This window comes from Talaromyces proteolyticus (genome assembly GCF_021365285.1).
Source record: "Talaromyces proteolyticus strain PMI_201 chromosome Unknown BGW36scaffold_5, whole genome shotgun sequence".
NCBI lineage: Eukaryota > Fungi > Ascomycota > Eurotiomycetes > Eurotiales > Trichocomaceae > Talaromyces > Talaromyces proteolyticus.
In genome coordinates this window covers 1645609-1658584 of record NW_025764281.1, presented here as the reverse complement: position 1 = coordinate 1658584, position 12976 = coordinate 1645609, and the positions used below count along the sequence as shown (strand labels likewise).

Sequence of the window (12976 nt, the reverse complement as noted above, 5' to 3'; positions counted from 1 at the left end):
GCTTGAGAACAGAACAGCACGATCGAGTGCTAATAACCTAAACCCAACATACACCATATGTTCAAATACATGAATAAAACTAAGTTCAACTTGCTATACAGTTTGAATGAAGGAAATATACATCATTAAAAGGCGGGAAAATGACAAGTGAGATACAAAATCAGTCAACGGTATTTTTCACGCAACGTCCATCTCAACATCCGAGTTAGCCCACGTCAAGTCTACGTCAACTTCTTCTCTGCGTCGCAAGAAAGCCGCTTCGCCAAAGTCATCAAAGTCCATTTGATGAGTTGGCAAGGTGGCGAGCGGGTCTGTGTTTTCTTGCTCGAGGTTTCCTTTCCAGGAGTTAACTGGCGCTGTTCTCTGTCGGCGCTGTTGTCCGAGCCTTGGTGACAGAATGGTTCGTTGAGACCTCATATCGAATGTGGATGTTGATCGTGAAACAGTACTCACATTTAGTGGGCGCTGCCAATCGCCGTATTAAGGGTGTTTCTGAAAGGATGTCGGGAAATCCAAGTCGTCCATATCGTCGAGCTCCGAATCAAGCGGGCGTTTATTCAGCTTGCCAGAATATGATGAGGCATTCGATTCTTGGCTGCTGTTGGGTATCGAGATACTCTCTGATTCATCCGTATCCACGGCAGTTTGATAGTCTTCAATAGGTCGAGGAAAGGTCTGGACAGCATAATTGCCGACCTTGTGCAGACCGCAGAAAGGCTCTAGTCCAGCATAGACCCGGGTTTGTTGCAAAGGCGCAGAGCTTTCTGTTGGTTCTCGACGAGGCGCCGGGATTGTATACTGTGTCATTTTCTTTTGCTCCGTTTTGTAACCCTCGGGAACCGATTTGCGAACACGCGCCCCTACTCCAAGTAGAGAGGACAGAATATCGTTTGGAAGCGTCGGGGTGGGTGTATGAGTTGGTGCTGCGTAGCTGTTGTATGACACGCCGGGGGTCTCGTCAGTGCTGGCGGGCACGAAAAAGTTGGTTATCGGAGGTTGGAAGCGGCGCTTCTTAGATGTAGAGCTCTGTGGGACGGTAGCCATGACGATATCAGATTGATGGTACGGGCGGTGGACAAGCAATGTCGAATGCCCTGGCAACGGATCCTGGGTCAATGCGAAGCGATAGAGGAATGGATGGGTGTTTGGATAAGAAATTGTCGAGGGTGGACAAAGCGTGTGGCTGGGTCGCGCGCATATGACGCGCCGGGCTGGTGGGGCGCGTCCCAATATAACTGCTTCAGTGTGTCATGTGACCTGAGCAGTTTGCACTGTTTACAGCTACATAAATATGATTTGCATCGAAGAAACCTAAGGATACTACCTCAGGCCTCTGAATTCGAGCTCGCAGTAGGCCTGTAATCAAAACATCTCGGTTATATAAGGGGAGCATTTGACATGCTGCGGTGGAATCTTTACTGCTACTCAAACGGTGAAGTATTCTTGGTAGAACCCTCAAATATCATAGTTGGGACGCCAGGATTGTAGGTACATAATGCTACAGAACGGCCAACAACCAATCAATCAATCAATTGATATACGTTAAATAATCTTTAATGTAGATATCAGTCCCAGAATTCATTCTATGAATATGAACCACAAGTCTGTCCTATGTACATGAATTTAATTCTATCCTCTGTTTCCACGCCGGCCGCCCCTCTTCTGTCTATCATGATGAGCTTTCAACACTGCTCTAGTCTCAACAAGACTGCGCTTATTCTTGCTCCTTGCTTTTCCCAGCGTCATGAGGAAATTCTTCTTCCTAGCCTTCTCCTTGTTTGTCGTACTCTTTCTATCTTCGACTTTCCTTTCCTTCTTGCGTGCGGTTTTACTCTTGAACTCATCGCGATCAGTCTTAGATTCCTTTGCGTGTGCAATCTTCTCTTCTCGGGTAAGCTTCCCTTTAGAGAGTAAAGCAAGACCTTCAATCTCTGCAGCTGTTAGAGGGTCATCGGCATGCCGATCAGCACTCTTCTGCGCAGCTTGCATGCGTTTTGATTTGGAGCTGGGGAGCAGCGAATTCACCGCAGCATTGGAGCGTAGCTCAGCCAACTTGGCCAAATCGGCTGGTGTCAGAATTCGAGTCGTTGCGTAATTACTGGGTTTCTTGGTCTCTTCTTGCTCCGCCGTCTCTTCGGCGTTTTCGCTAGAGGCCTGCTTTGCTTTCTTAGTACGCGGTTTATCCTCATCCGAATCACTCAGTTCAATTTCTGCGTCGCTTTCAACATCGATCCATCCCCCTGAATCATCGCTGTCGTCATCCTCCACATCCCAGTTAGCCCAGCCAGCTGCCTCGTCTTCTTCCACATCGTCATCATCATCACCGTCAGATGGAAGGCCTTGTTCGGCTCTTTTTCTTTTGCGTTCTTCTTCTTTCCATTTTTCCAACAGTTCTAGGCCCTCAATCTCACCCAAAGCTTCCTCGCCGAAACGAATCTCTTTCCTCTCTCCAGACCTCAATGCCATGGATGCGTCTTTGCCTCGGTCACGTCGTTTCAACATATCAGCACCAACATCACGATAAAGTCCCAAGAGACCCTTCGCAGCCATCATGACACCTTTGTCTTTGCTCTTCCTGTATAAAACTAGGTCTTGCAACAAAGTCTCGTCCATAGCTAAAGGTTGCCTGACACAAATCTCTCGAATTGCATTTAGACCAGCTGAAGCCACCTCGGCTGCGGAAGCCTCAGAGACAAACTCGTTTGCAATCTTTTGAACTAACGGCTCAAGCACATCTGGAGGCACAAGGTTATGCGTCGCTTGCGCAAGGGATGCTAGAAAAGATGTGACTGAAGGTTGTCGGGGAGTGAGATATTTCTGAAAGTAGGAGTAAAAGTGAACCAGTGTAAGCTTGTGCAAGCCAATCAGACGAGAAACAAGCTGTAGCACTAGAAGCTTTTGCTCCAGATTCAATTTCGATCTGGTATTCTGCAAGTGTTTTGAGAATAAGTTTTCAGCGAATCCCTGGGAGTCGTGTAGTAGATGCAAAGCTGAAAAGTTCAGTGGGTGAGGCTGCTTCTTCTTCCTTTCTTTCCTTTTGACCGTCGCAACGGCCTTCTCAACCTGACGTGATTTCTTTTTCGTCTTTTTGTTGATTCCTGCTTGATGTTTGATTTTGGCAACATCAATACCGTCATCATCACTGCTCTCGTCTTCCATCTCTTCTCTCTCTTTATCACCACCAAGAAAGAACCTCACACCTCCGACTGTGACCTTTTCGTTATTGGCTAGGCATGCCTCTTTCATGATTTCCACTGTCTTTGCGTCGGTCCAGATCTGTCGTTTCCATAGTTCCCTAGTGATTTTGATGGCCCACAAGGCCTTTGAAGATTCACGGTCCGACGTTACCAAATTGAATAAGACGGTTTGCATGGCCTTGTTCAACTTGTGGTTCGTCAATTTCGCATTCGAGGTCCGCAAATCTGACAGGATTTTTTGGAATAACAGTTCGCGTAGCGTTTTGCTCGGAGTAGACACGAGAATCGGGAACAAAGTATGAAGAAGTCTAGAAGCAAATGTAGTTAGCACTCAAGAACATTCCAGACAGACATGTAGTAAACATACGCAACGGAGTCTATGATTTCCTTTTTCCTCAAAAGCACCAAGCTTCCCACGATTTTTTCGCGAAGGTCTGGAGTAAGATCGACATGATACTGCATGAGCATATCCATCAATTGCTGTGGGAAATCTTTTGTAATGTCCGGATAGCAGTCTGCGACATGCGCAATAAAGTCTATAAGGTCATGCAAAGATATAATCCCGGCTTCTGTGGATGTCGGCGCTGCCATGAAAATTTCCCGATGACTCTCATATTGATAGTATTGCGCCCGAAAATCTTCTATATATGATCTGGTGTTTGTCACAGTCTGTTAGTTCGCGAAAAGACTGGAGATATCGATATTAGTTTCGCTTACTTGGAATCTCGGCGAATCTTTTGCTGAAGGTTGGGCCTACGAAAAATAAATCAGTACTAGCTGGTCAGAGGACAGTCGATAGAACTTACAAATCTGCCTCGACCTTCTCCAAAGCGGCCAATTTACGCTTTGCCATTTTTCCCGTTGCAAAGGTTTCGGAAAGGCAAAGAAAATGGCGAGGGTTTAATGGGTTGAATGTTGTTGCGGCGCTGTGGACTGATAATGATTTTTTTTACCCGCCTGCCGCACTGTATCGATAGCGGACAGTCCCACTCATGAATCGAATCAAGCTTACAGGCTACAGCCTTACATGTGGTGATTTATTCCATCAAAATAAATCGCTAATGCGAGCCTCTTAATAATCGAACGAGAGACTGATAAAATATTGTGCTTTACAAATAGAGAATTAAGAGCATATCGTGTTCTACGTGTCCTTGCGGTATCAATAGCTGATCGAGGGAATATAAAATTTTCATGATAGCATCTTGACTACATAAAAGAAAGCTAACCATGCATTTTCAAGACCTCGCTTCCTCTTTATGACTGCTCCCTAAATACAGTCATCCAGATGCATGCGAGTTAACCAAACCCTAATCGATGACACTCCGTCCACACCTTGAACGAGGAAACGAAAACATGAAGAAAAAATAAATCATTTACCGGTTGCTCTTGGCAACACGCTCGAGTTCGTCCTTCTTCTTAATGGCGTACGAGTTGGAGCTACCCTTGGCAGCGTTGATGAGCTCTTCACTATTGGAGGATTAGTGTCATATGGCAGGAGCGGAATGACTGGAAGATCACTTACGCCAAAACTTCGGCAATAGACTTGACATTGCGGAAGGCAGCCTCACGAGCACCGATGGTGAGAAGAGCGATAGCCTGGTTGACACGGCGCAGAGGGGAGACATCGACGGCCTGTCGTCGGACGGTACCAGCGGAACCAATACGGGTCGAGTCTTCACGAGGACCACAGTTGACAATAGCATCGACGGCAACCTGGATGGGGTTTTGGTCGGTCATGATGTGGATCTGATATCACTAGTTAGACCGTGAAACACGCGTAGTCTGGCATGAACACCGTATGGGAGACAGAAGACAATGGTATGTACGTACGATCTCGAAGGTGTGGGCAATGATGCGGACAGCCATGATCTTCTTTCCGTTGTTGCGACCGTTCATCATGATGGAGTTGGTTAATCTGCATATCCCCATTTTGTTAACGAATGTCACTCCGCGAAACCCTGTATTGCAAAAATTACCTCTCAATGATCGGGCATTGCGCCTTGCGGAAGCGCTTGGCAGCATATCTACCAGCGGAGTGAGGAAGGTAGACAGGAGAGCGGATTTGGATGTAGTCGCTGTGTTCAGAAACCAGGTTAGCAATTTTCACCTCCAATGTTCTGGCGCCGGTTTCAATTTTTGAGTTGTTTCTCCATGTCCATTGCAACGAGTCGGGGCGGAATCGTCAGGTAGTCACGAGAGGGAAACGTACGTCAAAGAGATATCTCTGATTTCGACATCATCCTGGGACAGTCAGATTTCGCTCGAGTCGAATGTTTGTGCACAATACTCACGTAGCTCCACTTGCCAAACAGCTTCACGGAGTCGGTCTGGACATCCTTGGGGAGGGCTGGGTAGTAGCTGGAGGTGTTTTCGACCTCGACTTCACCGTTGTCGGACATGATGGACGCTGTTGTCGGGTGTGTATGCTGAGCGTCGAGCGTTGCTGTCGTCGGTCCACGAAAAGTTCAATGTTCGCCCGCGAGGAAAATCGTGTGTCTTGCCTCGCTTAGCGAAGCCGTGGGGTGGGGCAGTGTGGCCAATGGGAAAGTAGATATCATGTGACTCTGCCGTTCCTTGGCTGGGTTAGCCTGATGTGCCTTTCCTTGATCCCGGACAACAAGAAGTCCAATATCAACCATGATGACAGACACAGTGAGACAGCGTCTTATTCAGCTCTTGCCTTACTCTCTTGGAAGGATTACGTGTATGGGTTCTCATCAACAACGCACAATCTTTGGAACCGCAACAATACAAACCTGCACCTGTTCTGCAATAATAAGATTCATAGAAGCGTTTCAGTCTCTGGGTTGACGTCTCTCAATGATTACGGGCTAGTTCCTGGAGGTTGAGACACCATCGATGATCAGTACCCTGGTTGATATACCACATGTTTCCTTTTCTACGTACGATGGCTGCCCTGGCACGCATGAAAACGTCATGCGTGCTACAAGCCCGTTCCTGACGCACACGAGGCCCGGTCGTATCGTAATTCTAGTCGCGTAGAAACTCTGTATCTCGTTTTATTCCTCTTCTCTGTAGCCTCTCAGTGTAACTTGCTGAAGTGATTCCCAATAGGCGGCGCTAAGGCGCTTGCAGACTGCCGTACAAGGGCGGCCATGGCGGCGGCAACAGTAGCACTGCATGGGTGCAGCTGACGTTGCCGCTCCCACCCTGAAGAGCGGACGCAGCGGAGTACTCAGAACCACGTACCATCTGGATTGCCAACATCCGCCTTCACAGGCTCACTGCAGAAGCCTTGGACTGAGGTTGCAAACCATTGGAAGCATTGCTGCTTCTTTCCTTCTTTCGGATGATTTTTTTTTCGCACTGTCCCAGAGAGTACAGCCCCGGCTAATCATGGCGGAGTACAACCCGGAACTACAACTTGCCTTGCAAGACCTCGACCGAGAATTTGAGGTGCGTCAATGGCTACCATGTACTACAAGCATATTACTGGCCGTCGCTAACTATTTTGCTTTCTTTTAGGATGGTGATATCACAGAGAAGGGGTAAGATCAAGCCTCCCTCTTCCATGGGCCATTCCAAAGCTTCCGTCGCGGGGTAGTGTCTGGGGAATTATCGTCGGACTTCCTGGCTCACAGTGCTATAGATACCAGAAAAGACGAACTCTTTTACTCTCACAATTCGGCGGATTTAGCCTCGATGCGCCCCAGGGACCAACAGTCAATATCCAAGGCCCACAAGGAGAGGTCTCATCGGGGAGATACGCAAGTGTGGGAAGTGACGGCTCGTCAGGTGTACCAAGAGGAGTGAGTTGCGCAAAGAACTGGTGGCTTGACAAAAAAATTATCTAATTGAGGAACAAGGAAACACCGGCGCTTCAATTACCAGACCGAGCAGCGTCGAGAGCCTCCGTCGATTCCCTCTTCCTCCCGAAACAGCCTCAGCAGCGTCCTCCAGTTGGCGTAACTTTAGAAGACTCTAGGTCGGCAACTTTGGCTAGTCAAAACTATGCATTCAATCCCCACGATCAGTATGAGCAAGCGCGACCGGAGGCGGGTGGCTACGAAGCTGGTATTTATGATCCCGAAGGGGATCTCACTCGACATTCAACCCTTCTTGATTCGCAAGCGTACTTTTCCGATTTCGCCGGTCATCAAAATGATGACTATAGGGACAGTTATGGTGGTGGCTACCACCGTTATTCACAGTCTGATGCCTTTTCACCAACGGCTAATATGGCTCCACCATTGATGCCAACGTCGGAGATATCGCCAGGAAACATGCTCTCTCACCTCCTACCTCTTGAGCCACGAGATGTACCCTTTGCCGTACACGATCCGCATGACCCTAATACACTCATGTCTAACTTTGACAATTTACCTGCAGTTTTGCGACATCGCGCTAAAACACATGCAAAACAGCCTGCTTATTGGGTCTTGGACCAGAAAGGGAAAGAGATTGCCTCCATTACCTGGGACAAACTTGCGAGTCGTGCCGAAAAAGTTGCTCAAATAATTCGTGATAAAAGCAGTCTTTACCGAGGAGACCGGGTGGCTCTGATCTATCGCGACACAGAAGTGATTGAGTTCACTGTGGCTCTCATGGGCTGCTTTATTGCTGGTGTCGTTGCTGTTCCAATCAACAATCTTGACGACTACACGAGTCTCAATGTCATTCTCACATCAACCCAGGCCCATCTTGCCCTGACAACTGAGAACAATCTCAAGAGTTTTCAGAGAGATATTACTACTCAAAGGTTGCAGTGGCCAAGAGGCGTGGAATGGTGGAAAACGAACGAATTCGGTAGCTATCACCCGAAAAAGAAAGACGATGTTCCGCCCCTTGTGGTGCCCGATCTTGCGTATATTGAATTTTCTCGAGCGCCAACCGGTGATTTGCGTGGAGTTGTGATGAGTCACCGCACAATTATGCACCAAATGGCCTGCCTCAGCGCAATAATATCTACTGTTCCTGGAAGCACTCGAGGCTCGTCACACCTACAGTCTCGGGGTTTGACTGGTGAAACGATGTTCAGTTATCTTGACCCAAGGCAGAGTATTGGTATGATCTTAAGTGTTTTACTAACTGTTTATGGTGGGCATACAACGGTTTGGCTAGAGGCTCAGGCCGTAGAAACGCCAGGTCTTTATGCTCATCTTATCACTAAATATAGAGCTACTATCATGGCAGCCGATTATCCAGGATTGAAACGCGTCGCCTATAATTATCAACAAGATCCATTAACTACGCGGCATTTTAAGAAGAATACAGAGCCTAATTTTTCTTCCGTCAAGCTATGTCTGATTGACACGCTTACCGTTGATTCGGAATTCCACGAGATTCTCGCAGATAGATGGCTTAGGCCTATGAGAAATCCACGTGCCCGCGAGATCGTTGCACCGATGCTCTGTCTGCCAGAGCATGGAGGCATGGTCATTAGCGTCAGAGATTGGCTGGGAGGAGAGGAACGTATGGGATGTCCTTTGACACATGCACTGGAACCAGAGAAGCCGAAGGAGGATGAGGCTACAAAGAAAAAAACAGACAACGACGGCTTCGGAAGTAGTTTGATTGGTGGAAAGCCTGTGACCGCAGAGAAAGAGAAGATTGCCAAGAATGAGTTAGCAGAAGTCCTTCTTGACAAGGAAGCTTTGAAGTCAAACGAGGTTGTGGTTTTAGCTATGGGCGAAGAGGCGAGAAAGCTTGCCGAATCCCGCCCCAATAGTGTTCGAATTGGCGCTTTCGGATACCCCATTCCGGATGCCACTCTTGCTATTGTTGATCCTGAAACCAATCTTCTTTGCACCCCAAATGTTGTCGGCGAAATTTGGGTTGATTCCCCTTCTCTTTCTGGAGGATTTTGGGCATTACCGAAACATACAGAGACGATTTTCCACGCTCGGCCATATAAATTCGAGCCAGGAAATCCTACCCCAGTATTGGTGGAGCCAGAGTTCCTCCGTACTGGCCTTTTGGGCTGTGTCGTCGAAGGAAAGATTTTTGTACTTGGATTATACGAAGATCGTCTCCGACAAAAGGTTGAATGGGTGGAACATGGCCAGGAGATAGTCGAACATCGCTACTTCTTTGTGCAGCATCTCATCATCAGTATCATGAGAAACGTTCCCAAAGTGAACGATTGCTCCGCTTTTGACGTTTTCGTTAACGAAGAGCATCTTCCAATCGTGGTCTTGGAATCTTACACTGCTTCTACAGCCCCAACAACCTCTGGTGGCCCCCCGCGTCAATTGGACACCGCCCTCCTGGAATCGTTGGCAGAAAGGTGCATTGAGATTTTATATCATGAACATCACCTACGGGTTTACTGTGTTATGATTACTGCCCCAAACACTTTGCCTCGAGTAACCAAAAATGGTAGGCAAGAAATCGGCAACATGTTGTGTCGTAAAGAATTCGACAATGGGACATTGCCGTGCGTTCACGTCAAATTTGGAGCTGAACGATCTGTGATGAACCTGCCACTTGGAGTGGACCCGGTAGGAGGTGTGTGGTCGCCACTTTCGTCTGCAACCAGGCAAGAGATTCTTGCCTTGGAAGAAAAACAGTACTCTGGAGCGGATTACCGTGATATTGTCATGGACGACAGGACCTCGACACCTCTCAATAAATTCACAAACATCGTCGATTTGCTTCAATGGCGTGTCACAAGACAGTCAGAAGAGTTATGCTACTGCTCTATCGACGGCCGTGGCAAAGAAAGCAAGGGTATAACGTGGAAGAAGTTTGATACAAAAGTTGCAGCGGTTGCCGCGTATCTCAAAAACAAAGTCAAAGTTCGACCAGGTGATCACTTGGTCCTTATGTATACTCATTCAGAAGAGTATGTTTTTGCGGTACACGCTTGTCTCTGTCTCGGTGCCATCGCTATTCCCATGGCCCCAATCGATCAGAATCGGTTGTCAGAAGATGCCCCTGCTTTCCTACACGTCATTTCTGACTTCAAAGTCAAAGCCATCATTGTGAACAGCGATGTTGACCATTTGATGAAACAGAAAGTCGTTTCTCAGCATATCAAGCAGTCCGCTCAAGTTCTCCGTATTGGAGTACCGGCAATTTATAATACTACGAAGCCCCCTAAACAATCACACAGCTGCCGTGATCTTGGCTTCACCATGAACAATGCGTGGCTATTGCCTTCTCATCCTGCTGTGATCTGGTCATACTGGACCGCTGATCAACGAAGAATTTCAGTACAATTGAATCATGACACCCTCATGGCAATGTGCAAAGTACAGAAAGAAACATGTCAAATGACTAGCTCGAGGCCGGTTCTGGGAAGCGTACGTAGCACTATTGGACTGGGTTTCTTACATACTTGCTTGATAGGATGTTTTGTCGGTAAGTTACTCTTTTAAGGAATCTGTTAATGTCTTTCTAATACTGTCTCAGGAGCCCCAACATATTTAGTCTCGCCAGTGGACTTTGCGCAAAACCCCATGTCACTCTTCGTTACTTTGTCAAGATACAAGATCAAGGATACCTATGCTACAGGCCAAATGTTGGGGTATGCAATGAGCTCTATAGCAGGAAAGGGCTTTAGTCTTCAAGAGCTGAAGAATCTGATGATTGCTACGGACAATAGACCCACAGTTGACATGTGTAAGTTTTGCTTCACCATGACAGTCCTTCATTCCTCACACTCTTCTAGACCAGAAAGTACGCCTCCACTTTGCAGCGGCTGCTCTCGACAGAACATCAATCAATACGATCTATTCCCATGTTCTCAACCCGATGGTTACTTCTCGGTCATACATGTGTATTGAGCCTATTGAGGTGTGGCTGGATCTACGCGCTCTCCGTCGAGGTCTGATCTACCCTGTAGATCCGGACATCGACCCGACTGCTCTTCGTCTACAGGATTCGGGTATGGTACCAGTCAACACGCAGATTGCGATTGTCAATCCTGAGACGTGCACTTTATGTCACGTTGGTGAGTATGGTGAGATTTGGGTGCAATCTGATGCGTGCGCGAAGGCATTCTATGGCAGCAAACAAGAATTCGACACCGAGCGATTCAATGGCAGGCTTCTTGATGGTGATCCTTCCGTACAATACGTTCGCACTGGTGATGTCGGATTTCTTCATACTGTTACCCGACCAATCGGCCATGGTGGGCAGCCAGTGGAGATGCAAGTTTTGTTTGTTCTAGGAGGCGTTGGAGAGACCTTTGAAATCAATGGGTTGAACCACTTCCCTGTCGATATCGAAGCTTCTGTGGAAAGGTGTCATAGGAATATTGTAGCTGGTGGATGGTAAGTTATCGATACATAATTCGCCTTATTTATGTGCCTTCAGCTAACAGACCATGTTAACAGCGCTGTCTTCCAAGCCGGCGGTCTTGTTGTCATTCTTGTTGAAGTGACAAGGAAGTCATACCTCGCCTCTCTAGTCCCCGTCATCGTCAATGCTGTCCTCAATGATCATCAAATTGTGGCTGATATTGTGGCATTTGTCTCCCATGGAGACTTCCCCCGATCTAGGCTTGGTGAGAAACAACGTGGCAAGATTCTCGGTTCTTGGGTAACGAGAAAGATGCGGACAATTGCTCAATTCAGCATCCGTGATGCAGATGGACCCGATCTTCAACTGGCAGACCAGGCTCGCATGAGCAGAGGTTCCAAGACTGGAAGTATCATGGGTAATAGTTTACGCAAATCAACCCTTGTCCCCGATAGTGATTCCAGCACTCGAGCTCCCGCACCTTTCCACGAAGGCCGTGAACTTTCAGATGATCCGTATCAAATCCAAGAAGATGAGGAAGAGAGACATTATCAGGAGATACTCAACAACTCTAGTCACGAATTGACTGATGGCGCTGCCAGTGAAGCTCCCGAACAAGAAACCTTCTCCAACGAGCAAAGCTCTCTTCCTCTCGTGAATACCGATTTTCACGATGTCGCAAGCGCAAATAACCTTACTCCGGTATTGACGCCCGATCATGGGTTTGACTTTGGTGCTGAATTCGGCAAGTCATCGGATCACGTCAACAACCCTCAGATAGATGAACCTCCAACAAGGGTCGTTCCTTCAGTTGCCATAGCACCACCGTCAACTGCGGGCTCCCAAGAGTCACGAAACTCCTTTGCGCCGCTGCAAGTCCGCAATGCTGATCGCGATTCCTTACCTAGCCGCCAACCACAATTCAGCCTCCCACCTGTCAACGTTAATGACTCCCAATCTTCTTGGTTCAATAACCAATCAAGCAGACCCAACTCCACCGAAGACTGGACGCAGGAAGCCCTCCTTTATCAAACTCATTTTGATAACCCCCACTCTCATGAGAATGGTGGCGAAAGCTCGAGACACGGCCGAAAAGCGCACGAAGAAAACGAGTTCTTCTAAGGGTTTATAAACCGTACCCTTCGTTTCTCGACAATAACTGGCATTCTTGCCTATATCAGTACAAAATGGCAAAAGCCCCCCTCGATGCTAAATGCGATATGGCTTACGAATCATGTTCAACTCATAGCTTCTGGCTTCGATTTTTCCTTTTCTCTTTTGTTTTCTTGTATGCTTTTCATAAAATCATGTAGCCTTCCTTTTCCTTGACAAGTATATTTCCATTACTGTAATGCATCTATATCCCAAAGTTAAAAGCAATCTGTTTCATGTAATCTACAACAAGATTTTCAGTTTTCCCTTAAATACTACTGATAAGTCTAGATAATGCATTCATTATCAACATGAAAAATGACGAGTAGTTTCATTGCTACTTAATGCCGATAATGACAGGTATTAACTTTTCCACGCAAATTGATTTTAATTCGCATGTCCGTCCCTATTTTCGTATGTTC

General features: G+C 47.2%; 4 protein-coding genes across 4 annotated transcripts; 1 reads left to right on the top strand and 3 right to left on the bottom strand.

The window, feature by feature from the left end:
* Positions 1-177: 177 nt before the first annotated feature.
* Positions 178-1044, bottom strand: BGW36DRAFT_396522 (ribonucleotide reductase inhibitor-domain-containing protein; the record flags this gene model as incomplete). Its single annotated transcript, XM_046218177.1, has 2 exons — positions 178-465; positions 640-1044. 2 exons carry the CDS (start codon positions 1042-1044, stop codon positions 178-180), a joined length of 693 nt encoding a protein of 230 aa, XP_046073344.1.
* Positions 1045-1558: 514 nt separating this feature from the next.
* Positions 1559-4123, bottom strand: BGW36DRAFT_340175 (SDA1 domain protein). Its single transcript, XM_046213063.1, has 4 exons — positions 4004-4123; positions 3915-3950; positions 3565-3849; positions 1559-3505 (listed from the first exon to the last, which is right to left on the bottom strand). The coding sequence occupies exons 1-4, from the start codon at positions 4048-4050 to the stop codon at positions 1630-1632; spliced, it is 2244 nt and encodes a 747-aa protein (XP_046073343.1). The 5' UTR covers positions 4051-4123; the 3' UTR covers positions 1559-1629.
* A 447-nt stretch (positions 4124-4570) lies between these two features.
* On the bottom strand, positions 4571-5596 carry BGW36DRAFT_426563 (putative 40S ribosomal protein S5; the record flags this gene model as incomplete). The annotated part of the gene is made up of 6 exons (XM_046220288.1): positions 4571-4664; positions 4720-4943; positions 5028-5112; positions 5174-5272; positions 5407-5438; positions 5489-5596. 6 exons carry the CDS (start codon positions 5594-5596, stop codon positions 4571-4573), a joined length of 642 nt encoding a protein of 213 aa, XP_046073342.1.
* Positions 5597-6338: 742 nt separating this feature from the next.
* BGW36DRAFT_426562 (putative AMP binding domain protein) lies at positions 6339-12524 on the top strand (the record flags this gene model as incomplete). The annotated part of the gene is made up of 7 exons (XM_046220287.1): positions 6339-6614; positions 6684-6706; positions 6808-6967; positions 7025-10520; positions 10572-10781; positions 10831-11434; positions 11498-12524. 7 exons carry the CDS (start codon positions 6339-6341, stop codon positions 12522-12524), a joined length of 5796 nt encoding a protein of 1931 aa, XP_046073341.1.
* Positions 12525-12976: the final 452 nt, after the last annotated feature.

Bases quoted from the DNA above. Each gene is read 5' to 3' on its own strand.
- BGW36DRAFT_340175 (XM_046213063.1), bottom strand. From the start codon at position 4,050: ATGGCAAAGCGTAAATTGGCCGCTTTGGAGAAGGTCGAGGCAGATTT. The intron at 3,850-3,914 runs GTAAGCGAAACT...GACAAACACCAG, and splicing joins AAGATTCGCCGAGATTCCAA to ATCATATATAGAAGATTTTC. The intron at 3,506-3,564 runs GTATGTTTACTA...ATTTGCTTCTAG, and splicing joins GAAATCATAGACTCCGTTGC to ACTTCTTCATACTTTGTTCC.